The 20,511-nt window shown below is 41.5% G+C and overlaps 1 protein-coding gene across 9 annotated transcripts in view; it reads left to right on the top strand.

Annotated features, from left to right (window-relative positions):
* mbnl2 (muscleblind-like splicing regulator 2) overlaps nucleotides 1–20,511 on the top strand; it is a 38,446-nt gene that overhangs the window by 7,587 nt on the left and 10,348 nt on the right. For 8 of the 9 annotated variants that reach the window (XM_058052646.2, XM_078796916.1, XM_078796919.1 and 5 more), the window contains exons 2-5: nucleotides 670–1,338; nucleotides 17,894–18,058; nucleotides 18,159–18,362; nucleotides 19,721–19,981. In XM_058052646.2, the coding sequence (XP_057908629.2) occupies nucleotides 1,165–1,338; nucleotides 17,894–18,058; nucleotides 18,159–18,362; nucleotides 19,721–19,981 (804 nt within the window). In that variant the 5' untranslated portion in view covers nucleotides 670–1,164. The remainder of the gene's footprint in view (nucleotides 1–669; nucleotides 1,339–17,893; nucleotides 18,059–18,158; nucleotides 18,363–19,720; nucleotides 19,982–20,511) is intronic. The other variant, XM_078796915.1, reaches the window with a different exon arrangement.

Here is a 20,511-nt window from a genome sequence, read left to right as displayed (position 1 = left end):
ATGTTTATAAGGGGTTGGGCCAAAGCTTTAGGTTTTCTGTTAAAAGGGCCTGTGTGCTATCCCCAGCCTTTGTTTCTCTGTTCCCTCTTTAGACAGAAACATTTCCAGATGTGCCAACCAAGTTTTCTTGCACAGTAGCTTAGTATTACATTACAGTACATTAGTATTACATTACAGTACATAAGCTCAACAGAAAGGTCACTTTCTTTAATTGTTGCTTCAGCAATTGTCCCTCATCTCTTCCTAGACAACCAATGATGGTCTGCTGTGCGTTATCTGACATCTAGTTTAGACTGTAGAGAATCAGTGAATATAGTAGGACACTGTCCTGTGTGGAAAGGATGTCTGACACTGGCATATGCATCTGCCTCGGTCACTCTGTGACTTCTGGACCATGGCCCAGAATAGTGCTGCGCTGTGCAGTTTTGTATTGGCCAGGCCATGGTGTCGACCATGGTTCTGCTAGGTGGGCTGGTCCCCAATGGTCTTGTCTTGTCTGTGGACTCACATTTCTGAGGTTTTTAACCATTCATTTTTTTTATGTTGAAGAGCAATTACATTGCTTATTGACTGCATTATATCTTTATTCTAGCCAAAATAGATAAAAACCTGAAATCAGATCACTCCAACACAATCATTGAATTTATATTGTTCTCTTCTCCACTCCAGATTGCTGACAGGAAGTGCCTTGTGAGACAGCATCCCTACTTTTTTAAGGAATTCCTAAATCCATCTGCAGCCGAGACAGGACGTTCAGACACTTGCTGTAGTCCTCTCAAAGCTTGTAACGTCAGAATCTTCTTCTGGCTCTCCAACAACATTTTGGGACACCACATTGGTAAAACCAACTGAACTCATCTGTGAGAATGCTTCCTCTGCTTTGTCAGAGGTTTGCACTTGATTCTTGATGAGTGATGAACAATCCACTGTTTAAGTGACAAATTGCTCGACAGCAGCTCCATGTTCTGCTCACACGCAAGACTTTGCCAGTTCATTACCTCCACTTTCCTGTCTGCAGCGACAAATCTTATCCATTGAGCAGAAAGGGGTTGTTTTCAGCGGCAACTTCAGTTTTTATCCCTGGAATCTGGCAACAGCTCCTCAGAGGCCGTGCATCTTCCCGAAACCAAGTGGCTCTGCTCCAAACAAGCAAGCGACGCTGACATGGCTCTGAACATTGCTTCCATACGTGACACAAAATGGCTGACCCTGGAAGTGTGTCGGCAGTTTCAGAGGGGGACTTGCTCACGCAGTGATGAAGAGTGCAAATTTGCCCACCCACCTAAAAGCTGCCAGGTGGAAAATGGGAGAGTGATCGCCTGTTTTGACTCTTTAAAGGTAAGGACTTTTATTTATAGTATTTAGAAATGTGATATGTAACATCACAAAAGAGAAAACAAATTTAGTATTCAATGTAAAGCAATACAGTTTTGAGGTTCCAAATGCTGAGGCTTGGTGTTCACTGTTGGACGCTCAAATTAGCTCAATGCTGTGCAGTCAGCATATCATTCTGACCTATGAAAGTAAAGGTCACAGTGGTCTGTTGTCATGTTCACTGTCACCACAGGTATGCATGTGGGACTTACGGTAAGTTTCTTCAATGTTACTGTGCCCTGTCACCATCATATGTGTTGAAGGGTGCACATTTGATCTCCTCAGGTAGTTCTAGTCCTCCTATTCTTGGATCCTTGTCAGCAGTCACACAATGCTCAAACAGCATGAACTGACATCAACCTATTTTTTAATATTTGATATTCTCAAATGCAAGGAGTGCACTTATGTACGGTACGTTATGCACAGTATGTTTTGGGTAACATGCTTGAGCCCCGACGAGGTGCAAGTAAGATGACCCTCCAGGAGAATCCCATTCATATCAAACTATATGAAGAAATAAACAAAAGAAACAGCCTTGACAGTAATAAAGATCCAAAGTGACACTTGGAGCTGCAAGTTACTGTATGTATACAGTTGTGCTATGTATTGCAAGTTCAGCCTTGTAAAGTGTTTCAGTTGAGCAAATCCCATATTGAACTGTGTAATATCTGCAGAAAAATCTATACGAGAAACCACAAAAGTGAGTACACCCCTTCATATTTCAGTAACATTATTACCTTCTCAATTTTGTCTATCTTCAAGAAACAACACTGTAGAAGTACAACTTCAATACAACTTTGCTCACACTCACCCTAACATGTCCAGATTGCGGCCAAAGTGTCAGTATCTTGTGTGAGCACCATCTAACACTGCCTGACTCCTCTTGGACGTTGACTTTACCAGAGACACACAGGTTGTTATTGGAATCCTCTCCCACTACCTACCTATACCTATACTATAGCATACACTGGAAGCAGCACTCACACAGCCCCAGATCCACCTACAGTACCTGTAGGCAAGACTTGGCAAGACTTAACTGTGCATGGACCATTTTTGTCGACATATAATTTGGGAATTTCATCATTATCACTACACGGCGTGAAAAAAAAATAGTAAGACAACTACCGTCTGTCTGATTGCACAGGAAAATGATGAAAAACAGCCATTTGTGTTGTGTCTTTGGCAGAAGTTATAAGTAAAGTGCAAGCAATGGATATTTCCGTTTTTCTTTGGTGATGTCAACAGCTGCTTATAATTACATTGACAGCAGCAGTAAAAGCAGGTGCTGAAATGTGAGGAATGTACTCACTTTTGTGAGATATTGTATCAATTATGGTTGATCTCCAATTTAACAAACATCGATTCAAACAGCTGACTTCATTCGGTATTGATTAACTTGAGCAAGGCTGGATTTATCTTCTCTACACATGACACAAATTTGCTTTCCCTGCAGGCAGCCAGCAAAAAACCGAAATGCCTAGAGCTCACAGACTCAGGACTTGTGCTACCTTTTCATTCAGTCACGACTCCTAACCCCACTTGAGAGCAGTGTGTCCTTTGAGTGACAGAGTACAATTGGTCTTCTGACTTCAGTCACTCAGTTGTAATGTTCTTTTTGTTACCCAGCAACCCATTGCAACTCTACACTGCTGGAGATTTTTATGTCTGAAATTATATCTGATCAAATTGTTACAGTTTTTCTTTCATTTCCTTGGCCCCTTTTTCACAAGTGAGGTTCAGAATACAGGATTTTTAAGGCACTTTCACTGTCCCACCAAATCTTTATTGATGACACCTGAGAGAATGGAAGCTTTATTATCCATTAGGAGATGTGTGTTCTACGCAAGAGTGATTTCAGCGCCATTATGCCTGTATCATCTTCCTGGTACCACTTACTAGATGGTATAAAATGCTAGGAGTGTGTGCCCTCAGGGATGACTTTGTCACTTGACCACACACACAAGCACTTGTTTTCCAAAAAAAAGATACCTGTTCAAAACCATCTCAGTCCTGGAGAGGGTCTGGTCTTTAGAGCCAGTTCAGTGGAGGTTCAACTGCGAACTGACTTCGAACCAATTTGACTTTCCATGGGCGGTAGTGTGACAAGGAGGGACCCCTCCTCAACTTACAGCATCCCGTCATGTAACGTGTAGAGGTTCATTTTGCCACCCGGATCTGCACCGTTTAGTACTGTAATGCAGTCTCTTCATGCTACATTTGTCATATCTTAAAATAGGACACGCTGCTTCATGTCTGTCCAACCAAAGCCTTGTTCACAATCAGCTGCGACGGGTGACCAAGTATGATTACATTTCCATTGAGACACGCCTCAAAAATGTGACACAGGGATGGCAATGGCCGCACAAGCTGTCTCTAACATGGTTGTGATACCTGTCACAGTAACACAAAGCCAACTTTACACAGAGCTCGGCATCATCTGGAGACTCATGGATAGTTTTTTGTTGCGAGCAAGACAACTTGTGGTGAACACAAGAGAAGGGGTCTGGGTTGGACGGAATATATAATTAATAGAACAAATGTTTTTGTTTATATATACTTCACTGCTTTTCCAGTCTGTCTCTGGTACTACCCCTGTTCATAGATACTGGATTATATTACTTCTGTCTGCAGTAAAAACTATTTATATCTAGGACATCTGTCTCAGTTTAAGTTTTTTGACTGCTTGTCATTGCACAATAAATACTCTGATTTTCTCACCTATACGTATGTCAGAGATACGTATGTATATGTATGTACTAAGAGAGGCCGTGTTCAGTTCAGTGGACATGTTTTTTTTTGAGGTAGTCAAAAGGATAGTGCTGAAGTAAGAGAAACCATAGACGCCTCCTCCAGGTATGTGGAGTGCTTTTTCATTTGGAGCAAATACTCGTTACAGCTCCCTTGGGGGTGAGATGCCCTGGTTTCCTCCAATTTGTTAGAGTATTTTAACCCTGCTCGGGCTTCGGGAGAGTGTTTTTGGGGTTGTGGGACATCTCAAACTTGTAAATAGAGAGGTACGGGATCATGGGAAGTTACGGGTAGGGCAACCTATAACTGAAGTGAATTATGCACAACAAGGATGTTGTGTTGTCCTCACTACTGTATTTGGTAGTGAATGGGGTCACTCCAAACTCAGGAGTATGGATCAGGAAAAATCTTGGTCCTGAAATTTTCCTCAAATTTTAAGCTTAACACTGATCCAAATCAGAATGATTCAGATTCAACGTACATTTGTGTTATAATGACATTTTAGTTGTATTATTTTACAGTAACTAAAATGTCTGCTCTTAGCCCCTTTTTCCTATTTTGTCTAAAAAGATGGGCTGGGCTGCATTCCTCTGTGTAATCCTCTTGAACTGGGCCACACCCTGGGCAGAGCAAACATGTGGAGGGGAATGTCTGTGGTGTAGGATCAGCCGATGCTCCCCCGAGGTCATTCGCGCAGACTTATTGAGGCACTGGCTGGGGTGGACACGGGAAGCTTTGATGTGAGCCCCACTTCATCCTCAAACAAGGCTCATATCAATCAGACATTGGATCAAAGAAGGAGCAAGAAGTTGTCCAACATCACCCAGACATTAGTTGTCTGGAATCAGCCCAATTACAATGTCAATGTTTTGTGGAAATTCACTTATTGTGATCGGGAAAACGAGGGGTTACTATACAGTATAGCTCATAGCCTTTTGCTATGCTGGATAGATTGTGTGGTAAAAATCTGCCCATCTGCTGTACCAGTGTCTCACCTGGTCTCAGTCCACCCACTACCTCTGAGTCATCCTCTTTTTTCCATCACTCTGCAACCCACGATGCTGACAAAATACTTGGTTTGTAAAATATTTCAATTGAAATCAGCTCTGCGGAATGCACGCCATCCTCACGTTTGCTGTTAAGCAGCTAGACAGAACTCTTCCACTGCAGTGTGCATGCACCTTTGCAGATCTCAGGAGTCACACTGTGTGTTCGACCTTTAGTAGCGCTTTGATTAATTATTGATGCATAGTTTCATCAGCAGCAGTGACATTCTCAGGTGGTGCTAATTCAATGTACTGTATGTCTCTCTATATGTCTGCTTTTCATACTCTGAATCTATTTGATGATGGCAACTTCAATATCATGCATGAAAAAAAATAGCTTTCACCTTATATTTTTTGCAAACAAACACCTGGTTCGGATCAATGCACTGTATCAGTACAATTAATCTTTGCTTTGCAAATATGTTGACCTATAATGTTTTTTATTTTTCCTCTAATAGTGAAACATTTATAAATTTGCAAAGACAGAATTCCCACCCCCAGAGTGCACATGCACACACATTGCTAGGTTACTACAAACAATTCAACAGACAAGCAACTGTCCCCTTGGGGCTATCACTTATAATGAGACAGAAATCCTCTTAATTGGCTCTGATGAAGTAACAGAAGCAATCTTTTGGGGCCTTATACCAAAATAGTTTCCAATCCCTTTTTGGCCTAAATGTGTGTTGGTCTGGAACAGGTTGGAGTGAAACTGGCCTAGCATGGCATCCTATTCCAGTGCGCTTTTGTGAAAATGTGAGAATGTGTCATAATATGAACGTTACATTTTTTTATGATGCAGTTTTCATTCAAAGAAGTATGACAGCGTAAATTGTATCAGTGAGTTAAAGGATAAAACAATGGTGAGGATGCATTGCTAGCAAGATGACCTGTCCTTTATAGGGAGGGAGTGTTTTTAGAACATTGCAACGTTGGCGTCCAGAATGTTCAAAGAGCTTTTTCTCTCTGCCAGGTCATCTCAAGGCTAGAGACTCATAGTGCACATGAAATGCAATAGCATAAGATCAAGGATGATGTGATTAAGTTGGTGTTCAGAAAACACAACAAAACACTGAATACATTTGGACTTGTTTAGCAACCAAATACATTCATGAGATTACAAATCAGAAGCTCCTAAATGATAGTCAGACACACAAGCACTTTGAATTACCTTGTTTGCGAACAATGCTTTATAAATAAACTTGCCTTGCCTTACCAATGGCCCAGGGATCAGCAAGTTTTAATAAAAACCGCCACAAAAAAATGGTCTGGGATGCAAATCATAACACAGCTTTGGAACATTTCCTATTTTTACGTGTTTAACTGAATAACAACATACAAAACGGATACCAACTAGTAGGGTTGTGATCGGGCATTGGTTGACCCTCACTACGCCTTAACAAAGGTGCTAGACTTAACTATCAATAGTTAACTATAAGTTACTATTAATCTTAATTTTTTGCCACATGTCAAGCACACAGGTAAACCAGCACCGTTAGCAAAGAACATGAAGGAATCTGTCCTTGCAGAATGTTTGACATTCATGAACTCGGCCAGGATGCCTTCACAGCCTAACGGAGAGTCGGACATTACAAATTCTTTTCAAATATACTAATTTCTCCGACCCCGGTCATAATAAGCTCTGTGAAGGCAGCCACAACAAGTAGCCTGACAATCCAACTGGTTTGCCAACCCCTCGTATGGGCATTTATAGGGCAACAGTTAGTGTCTTCCTCAAGAAAACTTTAACAGGGCAGTAGGGCAACGAGCCTTTGAGTGGAGAGATGACAGCACTACCACGTGATTTACATGCAGACTAATTTAAACTGCTCTAGGATTATTTAGGATTTTTTTTTATACCCACCTCAAGATGGAGGTATTGCATCACACACCCGGGGTGCCCATACCATAAAGGTCAACCACAGGTCATCATTGGCTACATTTAGGCCCACACAGGGTGACTGGGGGCGACATGCAAAGTTCATGGACGAAAGTGAGACGGTCAAATTCACACCCAGCAGATGCCTATAGCAGTGACCCACGGTGACAGGTGGAGGGATACTAATTGGCTGCATGCACAGCCCCTGAATCCTGTGAACCCACAGTGGGTGAGGCAGGGTAGAAAGGAGATTGGGTTGACGGCAGACGGGACGTGATACCAGTGAAGGCACAAATTGGCTGAATTTGAGCAAACAGAATTTTTAAACAAACCTATTCAATGAAATCTAATATAATATTTAATTAAAAATTTTAATGAAAAAATTCCGTTAAGAAGCTTTGGTAACAAAGAAACAAATGAACCTTCATAGCCTCATTAACTTGACAGCCAAGGGCAGCTAAGGGCAAGACTGTGACTCATATTCCATCTGTTCTATCGATCATCAAATAGTATGTATATATATAATATCAAATAGTTTATCATTCAATTTTGGAGTGCATATTTAGCTTGTTATCTTGCTTCGTCGCGAGTGAACAACGGCAATTGTGGCGCTTCAAAGCAGCAGTATAATCCAGGTTTTATTAAGTGTCAAAAATTGACATTTTTATGGGTGTCTCTATTACTCAAGTTTATGAGTGTTAAGAGTGTAACGCCCCACCCAGAGGTAACATTAGCTAGCATATGCTGGTTTTTATCCATGGAGAGTAATTGGCCAACAATAATTTGGAAAGACACATATGGTGTCCGATGGGAAAAAGACCAATACTGTTCGATGGAACGATCAATCACTCCAACCGAGTTATCGCTCCATTTCATACTAAATACATTATTTGCACATATAAACACACGCTTCCAACACATGCATTGGTTGTGTTTACTATAAAAGTTTACTATAAATGTGCTCAAAGCTTTGCTTTACTTTGACAAACCAGGAAAAAAGAGAAGGGTGATGACATGGCTGAAGAGTGAGATCAATATGTTTTCTTGCATGCTGTGATTTTCAAATAAAACCCAGCCTGTAGCTCAAAGGCTGTTTGAGTGAATGGTGTATTGATCGTGTCTCTTTCACTAAAGGGCACTTTAGGGCAATCTTTACATTGCATTGAAAACCTTATACCCCCCTCTTTGGGTGCAAATAATGACAATGACCAACATGTCATTTCTCAATCACCAGCTGGCTGTGGGGTCTGTTTAACTCATCGTCCAATTTGGTTTCGGTCACCAATTGTCAGAGTAAAGCATTGTATTGATTGTGAAAATGCATTACTTCCCTTTTTGTCTGGTTTATTGTTTATTGTTAAGGACTACCACATTGTTCCATTGCTTCTAGAGGCGGTTGCAGTTGTTCCAGATCGCAAGTGTCCCAGTTACCGGTCTCTCAACCCACGAGGGGCTCATGCGCCATCATCATAATATGTAGAATGTTACATCTGGATGGACATCAGATTCCAGGCCAGCAAGAGAAAAATATGGGACAGTTTTGTGAACATGGACGAAGCTGGACTATCCGCCAAACTGTTGCCGAATGCCAATGCCTTACCAACGTTACTTGGTAATGTTGAAAAGTCAGAGAGCAACCTGGAAGTAACAACTCATCAGTGTCCTAATTGTGTTTATTTTGTGTAAGTAAGCGGTTGTCTGTGTAGCATTATACAGGTAGAGTGTGCATACAAGGACCGTCTTACTTGCATGCATGCAAATTACAGGCTCATTGATGTTTCTGAGTTGCTAATAGCACCACAATTGGTAGGTAAACAAAAGTTTTTTAAAACACAGGTAGTCTCACAAAAAAATGTATAATGACCACATTTCCACTACCAACGTTGTGCCAAGATTACATTGTGCACACAGTAAACGCAGACCTACATTACCGCTTTGTGAGTTCATACATGCTAAATCAGGGTTCTCCAGCCAGTAAGCTCATGAGTTACTAGTAGCCCCTAACCACTTTTCAAGTAGCTCATCAAAGGGTGTATTCTTTCATTATCTACTCCTATACCGACAAAATTAGACAGCGGGGTTCGGTAGTAGTCCAGAAGTCTCCAGAAACACTTGGAAGTGGGACCAATCACAGTGGAGTGGGCGTGCCTGTAGGCAACAAATACATCAACATAATTGGTCCCCTTTAACTATGATTCTGTAGTGGTTCTACCATACATTTTTTAAGTGTATAAAATAACCTAAACAAAAGGCACTGCTGCCTAAAAATGATCTAAGTCATAGGGTTTGCTACTGCGCTTCTGGTTTACTTTCAATATTGGATAAATTATGAAACAATACATCTTAACTTTCTTCTGTCAGCAACTGAAGCTTTAATCTTTAAAATAGGGGAGTAAGCAGCCGTGCGATGGTTTGGCCCCTATCTGCTGAGTGTGTTCGAAAGAGGCTTTGATGCACAGATCTGCTTCCTTCCATCTCATTATCTTCCTTTATCTGTCCTATGGATTTACGCAAATTCTCAACGTGCCCTGACATGCGCTCGATTGAGGCAACCAGATCTTAATGTTCTGTGTTGATTTTTTGTCCCCTTCATTTGCATTTGTAGTAGATTTTATTTTCAGAACACTCCAGAGTACTTGCTGCCTTGAATGCCAGGAGTGATTGAAACTGTTGTAAAATTAGCAGAAGGCCTGCTGTTTTCTCAAGGGATTGTGGCACAGTTCTTTCAAAGTAGGACATAAAAAGTATGTAACCCATTTCTATGAAATCTTTCACAGATATGGCTAGTTAGAGTTGCTGTTGGATGCAGGATCTCTCTTTCCCAGTATCAGGCCACCAGTGGAGACCTATAACTGGGACTGTTGTGTATTTGTGGAAGAACACTCCATGTGTTGTGTGCATATTTGACTGTGTGAATGTAGATTACAGGAGCTCGAGTGGTGGGTTTCATGTCTCAGCAGGTCACAGATGATCAGATTAGCTAAAGCAGAGCGCTATCCCCCAGATAGATTAGAGATGGGGACCAGGGCTCTGTAGGGACATTGCATTATTCCCACAGTGGCACATTGACCAACCCTTCAAAAAAGACATTCATTCAGATCAGCATGTTATTTCCATCGTAATATTGTATTGTATTCACCCATGCTTTGATCTGGTGCTTTTGTACGCAAAGGTGATAATGGGACTTTTGGATTGTTATATTGGGTTTTTTTCTGCTACACGATTATTATCCTTTGTCATATGTAGCCCACGACCGCTGTGACAGAAAGTCTTCACAACCTGAAAATTATTACTGCTCTCAAACTGGAACACCAACTGAGTATATGGCCTGTTCTGATAATCACAATGAAGATTTTCACAAACAGGATTTGGGGGGGTGATTAGTAAGTTTTACTAAACTGTTTAAATAAGGTAATTTGATCATGTGAGCAATATGGCTATTTACTGAATATTTTATACTTACGATGTACTGTATGTTGTACTGTATGTACGGTCTGCTGAGTTCGGGTTATCGCCCTCTCTTGGCCAAAGTCAGGTGCAATAGTAAAATGTTCAGAAAGAAATTGTTTGTAAACGTGGAGGTACCTCGTTTGGTTTTGTTAGTGCAGATTTAGTACATACGTGGAGTAGCTGAGCAATATATTAGCATCACGGTCCACTACATGTGGCTTGCTTTGGACTCTCTTTACACACATACATCACAAAAATATCTGGATACATGCTAAGGTCTATCTATGTGGCCCAACCCTACGGCTGACACTCACGTGTTGCAGCGGCATCGTCCCAGTGTCTTGGTCCACTCCTAAAGCTCGACACAATTGTAAATGGCTTGTGTTTTAGTAGTCTCATTCGCTCTGAAAAAGCTCCAAATCATCGACACATTTCTGTTTTATTCATATAATTTGTCAATCAGCGTCCGATTTCTCATTTATGACAATTGATCGGATATGTGAATTGGACATTGTATGGAGTTTCACTGATTGCATTTATGCTAATTATTGGCTGGTCAGCACCAGATGAAACCTAATCACCACTGCAGTCGACTTTCCACTGAATTTCCACAGTCTCTCACTTATTCATTCCAAATACTGACCATCCATTCTGAATAGAACAAATAGAATCTGAAGGGGACAAAACATTCCATAAACACATATTTGGCATCTCTCAGAATGCAGTCATTTGTAGTAGAAGCGTCCAGGTCACTGGCTACTGCCATACCAGCATGTGGCCAACTTCTCTGGAATATCACTGTGTATCTATCAGTGTCTCTTCAATAAGATGGAGTGGGGGGGGGGGTGACTGCTTTCTGCACAGTTTTCATCCCCTATCCAACTTGGTTCATATCTCTTTTACATCCAAGTTCGTCCATCTGTGGGATCATATCTACAAAAGCACTTCACTACTGCTGAGCCAATACTGTATTATGACTGTGTGTGTGTTCTATCATTCAACAAAATGGGAATTATATGTGATGAATATACATTATTTATTCATTGAGCTCCACTCTGCTAATTCATGTTCTACATGAAAATAAGACAACAAGTGGCGCTGTCTTTACTGCCTTGTTGTCACCCACTGATTTTTCTCAGGCATTCTCCATTACAAGCTCAAATGTAAGCGAAAAGCATTTGCCAATCATCTCATAATGGATTTTCAGTGTTTCCTGCTGCTCAACAGTCCTTGCTTCTCGAAAGCTGCAGTTTTCTTAAAAGTAAATATGATCCTTAAGACAAAGCCTTTTTATGCCAGGCTTTGAGAATGAAGGAAAGCGCTGTCCATGTGCATCCGGTGTATCACTACTAAAACTTTTTTTTTAACTATTGGCATCCCCAAGTAAAATTACTTAACAGCAACATCTGTCAGTACGATCCACAATATTTGGATAGCACCCCCAGATAGAGACACAGATAAAGGTACAGATGCTTAAAACTTGTCCAACCCTTCCTCTCCAGTCTGTGGGGATCCAACAGGTTCTCCTGTTTTGCTGTAATGTGCATCAGACATATCGCAAGCTTCATGTCAGAAACATCAGAGTCAGCATTCTCTTCTTTACCCTAATCGACAATGGGATAAATGCAGTCAACTATGTGCAATCTTTGGCATCTGTGATCCCACCACTTCCAGGCCTGTTTGAGTCTGTTTCCTTTCACAGAACTGATTGCACACTGGGCTCACTTTTATGTGCTGAGCCATTAGCTTGTTAAGCCCCTGTGATCTTCCTTCCTGATTTCTGTTTTAACACAGTCTGTCAATACCACCAGTCACAACAACATTGATCACGGGACCGAGTGCTGCTTCAGCATCAGAGAGATGTGCAGACACTTTAATAGCCACCCCAAGGATATGGACCAAAGATTAGGACATTTGGCCATTACATGCACTGAAACTGAAATGGTGGAAAGTGTGCACTTTGTGGGATTTATTTGTATTTATGTAGAAGTCATTGGGCCGCAGGGTGGCCTTGTGTTTAGCATGTTGTTCTCACAATCAGGGGATTGTGGAGTTTGCATGTTCTCCCATTTCAAAAATATGTACGTATGTTAGGTTCATTGAAGACTCTAAATTGTCCATTGGTGTGAATGTGAGTTTGAATGATTTGTCTATACTGTATGTTTGTCTGCATGTGCTCTGTGATAGGCTGGCGACCAGTCCAGAGTGTACCCCACCTCTCGCCTGAAGACAGCTGGGTTGGGCACCAGTATACCCAGGACCCTAGTGAGTAGTATAGAAAAACAATGAATGGATGGAAGTAATTTGATTCACCTCAAAAGGTGTTGGATGCACAACTCCATCGGTCAAGCGCCAGATCAAGTACTTTCGCATACAACTCCACCATGCGGATTGAACTTGGCACAGTCATACAGCTAGAGTAGACCAAATCCAGAAAAAAAGCCAGACCCTTGTCAATTCAAGATTGTGCAAGGTTTTTTGTTTCTATTTGTATGAAAAACCTACACTGCATGTGCAACAGGCAAAAAGGAAAGATGAAAATTGGTGAAGCAATGAACCAAGCTCCTTCCTCAGTGCAGTTTGCTCCTCCATTAATGCCGACGAGAACCTTGATGGTGTTGTATGAAGACTAATTTCCAGTTGCCTTTACAAGGCCATTTCCAGCCTATTGCCAAGCAAGCACCCTGTGTGTCGCAGACCAGAGGATAGAGCAGCCTTTGAGGGCAAAATGCAAATGTTACAGTGGTGAAGGGAGGAGCAAACTGAAGCGCTATTCTGCAGACTTGGTAGAAGACAAGCCCTCTGTGTCTGTGCCACCCACAGATACACACCACTCTGACCATTCACGCAGACTGATGGAGGAGGTGGGGAGGGGTTTTTGCCGCTGATGAAGATGTCAGGATGAAGTCCAGACTGGGGAAGCCAACTCTGCACGGTCCATTTGGCATGCATCTCAGGAGAAACCCAAAACATGTTCTCCCCCACAATGGTTATGCCTGCTTCCAAGGGCAACGGTAGCTAGGTTATTTTTTGCAGGTGAAAGGTCATGTCCTTTTTAGCATCACGCATCCATGTTATGCTAGGAGACATCTTCTCTTGTTCTCTCCTTTTATATTGTACCCAAGGTCATGTCACTAAATCAACTAAATAGACAGATGCAAGGATGATTAATAGACACCGATTACAAGAACTACAACAAGGAGAAAGTGGTGTCATCTGTTAATTAATTTACTGTTGCTACTTTTTGTCAGGGTTTGACCTCACTGGTGGTTCCCTGTCACGCAAGGATATAATTATTCATTCTGATTGAAAGCACCCCCGTATTAGAGGATCCTCACCAATACCAAAGGATCACAGCTGTTGGCACGCGCTGGGCACGGCACAGCCAACAATGAGAGGTTGCCATGTGAGCAGGCCTACCGAAATGTACAATTTTACCATGTAGCTATGGCTACACACTGGCGGCTGGTGCACGAATCACAGAGGAGCCTTGGTGATTTCAAAGATCCTTTTCATAGACGGCAGCAATGAATAGATTCTGCTCTGCTCCGAGTGGGTGGCTCAGACAGAAGTGTGTGTATGTGTGGGCATCTGTGTGTGTCCCCCACCCTCTGAAATAAATACATGTCTGCAGTCACTGTGATCCGATCCCCAATGTGTGACATTAACATTGAGCGCACACATTTTTGTACGTGATGCAGCAATATCTTACCTCACATTATGTGCTTTGAATCTTCAAGCGTTGCAGCCTGAAAATAGAGCCCTCTGCTGCTGACCGACAGTATTAATCACACACATCCAAAAGTAAAGCTGTTGTTGTTTCCATTACCACTTCTATTACCCGTCCTTTCATACTTGTCAAAGATGTTTTTCCACTTTGCATGCTAAATAGGCGAGATGTGGATGATGACTGTCTCCTTACAATGTACAATAGTGATTAACACCTCCCTCACTTGGATGAATACATCATTTTGCACACGTGGGTGCATAGTATTGTTACTTGATGGCAGCTTTGACAATGTCTGCCAGAAGCGCACAATTTAAACAGACCACCAGACTTTCAATCGCAAGTGGGGTGTCTCAGTTTTTTAAGACTGTAATGTGGTCCTCGGTTCATGGCGTTCCATGGTAGGTACCTGCTCCCACAAACACAAGGCTGGTTCAAAGACTAGTTACAAGTTACAATACACTAAGTGCTCAATATTGGCTGCTTGACTCGTGCAATCATCACTAAGGATGAAACTGGAAATGAAACATCTATATAGAAGTTGTCATTATGACCAGGAGTTGATTGATCTTGCAAAAATAACACAGGCTACTGTGTCATATAAGGAAGTTCAGATCACAAGAATAACTCTGTAAAACTGAGCGTGCACGGCCATCCAAAACTTATTTCAGTGCTCACTTCCAAATGCACAAACTTCATTATCTGATGCTTGGGCATTGTCTACGATGACAATACAACATAGTAGCAACATTTAAGGGCCAGAAAAGTGGGAAAAGCATGTAGCAAAGCATGTTTTCAAAGAGCAGCTGTTGAACAACCTCACGTTCACTGACACTCGTAAATCATAAAACTCTTTAGCATTACATAACTGCCAGGTCCTGATCCTCTGAAAACGATAAAGACAGTAATAATTCAAGCATTGTAGTGGTCATATTTTGGAGAAGGGGAAGGTTGCTACCGCTTTTACTTTTTATTACTTCATTGTATTTTTGTACTTAGAGTTTTATTACTGCGTTTTATGTCCTTTGTGTTTTTTGTGTGCAATGTGAGTGATTTAGGAATTCATTGAGCTCAGGTTGAAGCACACTTCACAAGACACACCAACAAGTCTGCCACTGAATGGCTCTTAAAAAAACAAAAAGAAGGTTTTGGAGTGGCCTAGTCAAAGTCCAAACTTGAATCTCATTGAGGCATGACCTTAAAAAGGTCAGCTCCTTCAATGTAGCTGAATAAAAACACTTATTTTTCACGTCGGGCTATTCGGGTTTTGGATAGTTTGTTTTGGTTATTGGTACTGGCCATTTTTCATCATTTTGACAGATTTTTCAATGCACACAGAATATTGTGTTCTTGAGCTAAATAGACACGGTATATACCAAAAGAAAGATTAGAATCTCATCTTTCTTCATCTGTTCTTTAGTAATCAGCGGTAGAGCAGAGGAAAGTTACAGCAAAATATCAGTTCTCAACAAAAAGAGAGGAAAAAATACTTTTTGTGATCCATTTCTAGCATAACCTTCATTTTAGTCATATGCTGTATATTTTGCCACAACATAAACAATGAAAATAACATTTTGTTTACAAATACACCATGAACTATTACAAATTTTCACATTTGTCACAGAACTGTGTTAATACATAACATACTTTATGCTAAATGGCAAGATGCCTTTTCACTTCAAACGTGCTCTTTTCTATTGGACAGTTGTCTCTTTGTGCCACTCGCAGAAAAATACGTATAGTTACGTCTTTGGAAGAGAGTGGTCGGGTTGAAAAAAACGTAAAAAATACATCTTTTGTAATCATCACTGAAAAACTAGTTTAGTTTACTTGGATTATCTTTGTCTAAGTGTTTGAGTATGCTTAAAAAACAAGCTAAAAGTAAGAATTCAGGAATCACTGTGTAAACACAAAACCCACAAATGAATTAAGTCAAATTCATGCAAAGGTCAAGCACAATGCACACAAAAAAATCTCGAGTGCTTAAGTGAGAAAGACTCACATAGTTTGACAAGATAAAAGCAACAAAGGTGCAAGGGCGGCACTTAGCTTGACTAGGTTGTGCATTATAAAACTTTGCTCAGGGATCTTCGCCACCATTTACCTCATCATTTTCAAGCGAATGATGATGAGCGGTGAAAAGAAGCATATGCCATTCACACGCACCAGAGAAAATTATTCCACTTAAATCGACAAAATGAACACTGTGAGGAGTGTGGGTCTTCAGGTTTGAGTGTACATGTACGATTTTTATGACCTCTGTAGGTAGTGATGCTGATGCTGATGCTGCGCTACCCTTGCAGATTTCATTTTGGATGCTGTCCAGACCTTCGCATGTATACTATTGTGCATTATTGCAGCTGCCTACACATGCCTCTGGTTGCAGAAAACTCCCAAACACACACAAGTGTCTGTGGTGGCTACAATTAGTGTTGACACCTGGTTGCGAGGTCCAGCACAAACATTATTCCCCCAGGCTAGACATGGCATCGCCTTGTTTATGTGCACGTCCTCAAGCATGGCAGTGTTGGTGTGTGTGGGCGATGCTTGTTGTGATCCAGGGATTTAATATGCATATGTGTGGGCAGGTGTGAGTTGGCTCATGTGAAGCATAAAGGAGGAGATTTGAGCACCTCGCTGCAGGGCATAGAGGTCAGTCAGCCCGAGTCGGTCATCATTACGGAAACGTTGCAGCCCTCGCTTCGTGTTGCACTTGCCTTGTGGAATAACTAGTCTTAACATGCAAAAAAAACCCATTCATTTTCTTCGTCTTTTCTCTTATTCGTGGTGACCTCCAAATCAATCGGAATAACAACCATGCCAATTGAGAGTTGGATGTTCTACGGAATATTTTTAATATTAGACATGAATAGGCCGGTTTTATTGGTTTAATCATTAAGGAAGATTATTTGTTATTTACACTGGCAGCCATAAGATTAGAACTGGAGTCCTGTTTGTTTTAAATTATACTGTTCAGCCGCCCACCAAGCAGCATAGCTGAAAGCATGTATGTAAACAGGCTGAGGCTGGAAAACAATCCGTCAGGCATTCATTATTATGGATCCCTTGGGATGTGTGCTTTTTACTTCACTGACAGTTTCACCACATTAGGTTTTTCTTGTTCCATTAATTTAGCCATTTAAAAATTATTATTGTTATTTTTTAGCCACACTGCATCGCTCAACTTATTATTCATAATTCATAAAGATTTTTGTATGAATCATTTTCAAGAACCACACAGTGATGAGTTTTACTTGGGATTTTCCTGCAACGACAGGGAATAAAGCAGGAGCATTGTCTTAGCAACCAGTCTGTGTTGTTTATGATTCTAATCACACTTCTCTTGGCTCCACCCTCAGCACAATGTGCCATGTCATGGCCAGCATGTTACGATCTCGCTTCTCTGCTCTGTTGTGTCCGTCTGCCGTCCTCTCTGCTCCCTTTCACTTTCCATTTACTCCCTCCTCTCTGCCCACAGTTAACTGCCATTAAGCTTTGGGCTCCAGTTAAATTTCCTTAATCCAACAAGGTCCCTGTCATCATGACCACACCCATGCTGTATTTGCATCTTCTAGAAGGAACATGATCAACCAGTTCATAAAAACGCTGAAGTCCACTTTTCCAAGCAATAGTATGTCACCTCTTTTGTCTGTTTGCCATCCCGCTCAGGGCCGCTGCACACGGGAGAACTGCAAGTACCTACACCCGCCTGCCCACCTGAAGACCCAACTCGAGATCAACGGGCGTAATAACCTGATCCAACAGAAGACCGCAGCCGCCATGTTGGCTCACCAGATGCAGTTTATGATTCCTGGCACCACCATGCAACCTGTGGTCAGTGCTGCTTGTATGAAATTTATACCAAGAATGACATAACTCATTAGTGTCTATAAAGATGTGTAAATACTGTAGTTAAAGTGTTTTTCCTCTGCAGCAGACCTTTCCAGTTAGTCAAGGCCTGGGCTCTAGCACAGGTTTGAGCTACACACCATACCTGACCCCCATGTCGCACAGCATGGGCCTGGTGCCCACAGACATCTTGCCCAGCACCCCAGTGATCGTCCCAGGCAGTCCTCCTGTGTCGGTATCTGCAGGTTCCTCCACCAACCAGAAACTACTGCGAACAGACAAGCTGGAGGTGACCCATCCCGACATTCCTTTTCTCTCAAAGCATGATCACATTTGATATTGTACATTTATGTGAATGTGGCTTCTAGCAAGATAGAGGTTTTACAGGACGATGAACAATGGCAATGCAGTCACACTGCATTACGACCGAGGTGGGAACAATAACATACATCATACATACTGTATTCTAGTCATACTGTACATAGTCTGCATGGTACTTCCCTTCTGTACGTGTTCATCTTTGTCATTTCAACATTGTGACTAATATGGAAGAAAGGTAGCAAAGGCCGCACATGAAACACATGAGTGTAGGTACAGAATTGGAACAGGGCCCAAATACCTGTAAACCTGATATTTATCTATACTACCCCTTACTATCTTTCTAAAGGATAAATGTTTGATGGAGCATTTGTAAATGATATCATTAGATTAGCAGGTTTGAATATTGTGACTGATGGCGTATGGGGATTTTTTCACAAATATTGGTAATAATCCAGTCTCTGTATATTTGATTTAATATCAACGGTGCATTAAAAAAGTGGAAAATGAGAAGTTGGAATTGAAACACAGTCAGCCAGTAGAAACGCCACGCCTGTCAGGCAAATGTTAAAGACCCGCAGTTTGTTGTCTTTCTTCTTTAATTATTTTATCTTATCTAAAATATCTAAAATATAATGCATCTAGTAGTAGTATCTAAAATATAATGCATTCAAAAAAAAGGTGAGGCCTATGAGATCACACCAGCCCCCCCTGGCATACATACAACACTGAATGAGAGGACCTTGACGAAGGAGAGTGTTTCCACCCCCCACCCACCCCCCCACACACACACACACCCACACCCCCAACAAACACACACATCTATAAAGATGAACAATTGTTATCTCCATAATACCCATAATACTGTAGCTGGAGGTGATGCGTAGGTGTGTGCCTCAACGTGTTTGTCTTCACGAGTGCTATCACTTAGCAACTGAATGAAGCTCACTAATGAAACAGCATCCCTCAGAGACATGTATGCCCTCCCACACAAAGCGTGTGTGAACATGCTGCACGTGGACCTGTGCAAATGGCCTGCATGTACAGCATGTGTATAAGAGTTTGCGTGTAGCGGACCCTAAAGTCCGCATGAAAAGCATATCCCCTGCGATTACAGTCAGGCAGCCATCAACACTTTCGGGATTCTTTGGGTTTGATACAGTGAGTTGTAGTTTTGTACTACTACTAGAAAATTGTTAATTCCAGAGGCCAGCAATCATGCATTGTGTGTATTATATGTTCTCATCTTTGCATTTCAAATCATGTCAAGTACATTTAAATTGCATAATGATAGATCCCCGGTCAGTTCTCATCTGTGTGCCGTTTCAGGTTTGTCGTGAATTCCAGCGGGGCAACTGTGCCCGTGGCGAGACAGACTGCCGCTTTGCCCACCCAAGCGACAGCCCCATGATCGACACCAGTGACAACACAGTCACTGTCTGCATGGACTACATCAAGAGTCGTTGCTCTCGTGAGAAGTGCAAGTACTTCCACCCTCCGGCACACTTGCAGGCCAAAATCAAGGCCGCCCAACACCAGGCCAACCAGACAGCAGTAGCCGCACAAGCTGCCGCCACAACTGCAGCCATGGTGAGAGCACACCACTACATTGGCCTAGCCTACCATTTTTAGCATTATAATAAAGTATATGTTATCATTTGGAAGATTGAAATATATCATATACAGTACTGTGTAAAAGCCCAACGCTGTTTTGTTCTGTTAATGAAGTTTTCACAGCAGTCATTTTGATAATTATGTTAAATCAGAAGAGAGAATATACATTTAACATTACAGTAATCCCTCGTTTATCATGTGAGAAGTATGATTATAAATACAATATTTTCAGAGTTAGAGAATAGAAACCCTACTTACAACCTTCTAATTATGTTTTTTTAACATGATTAGAGCCCCCAAACATGAAGTAACACCGCTATAGTCACCATTATACTCAGAATACTCAATGTAGTAGACATATGTAGTAGACATAAGAGAAAACAAGCCATTTAAGACATACATTCTTTTTGATCCGCAAAAGTGATATTTATATTTAGAAAATATTGCAGTTGCAGTTCTTTATCTGTCAAGAAATAAACGAGAAATATCTTAAGACACCAGGTGAT

The sequence above is a fragment of the Doryrhamphus excisus genome, linkage group LG15 (assembly GCF_037039965.1).
Source record: "Doryrhamphus excisus strain RoL-2023G ecotype Guam linkage group LG15, RoL_Dexc_Guam_v1.1, whole genome shotgun sequence".
NCBI lineage: Eukaryota > Metazoa > Chordata > Actinopteri > Syngnathiformes > Syngnathidae > Doryrhamphus > Doryrhamphus excisus.
Note: the sequence above shows the minus strand (reverse complement) of the source record. Positions and strands in the feature narration are given on the sequence as shown.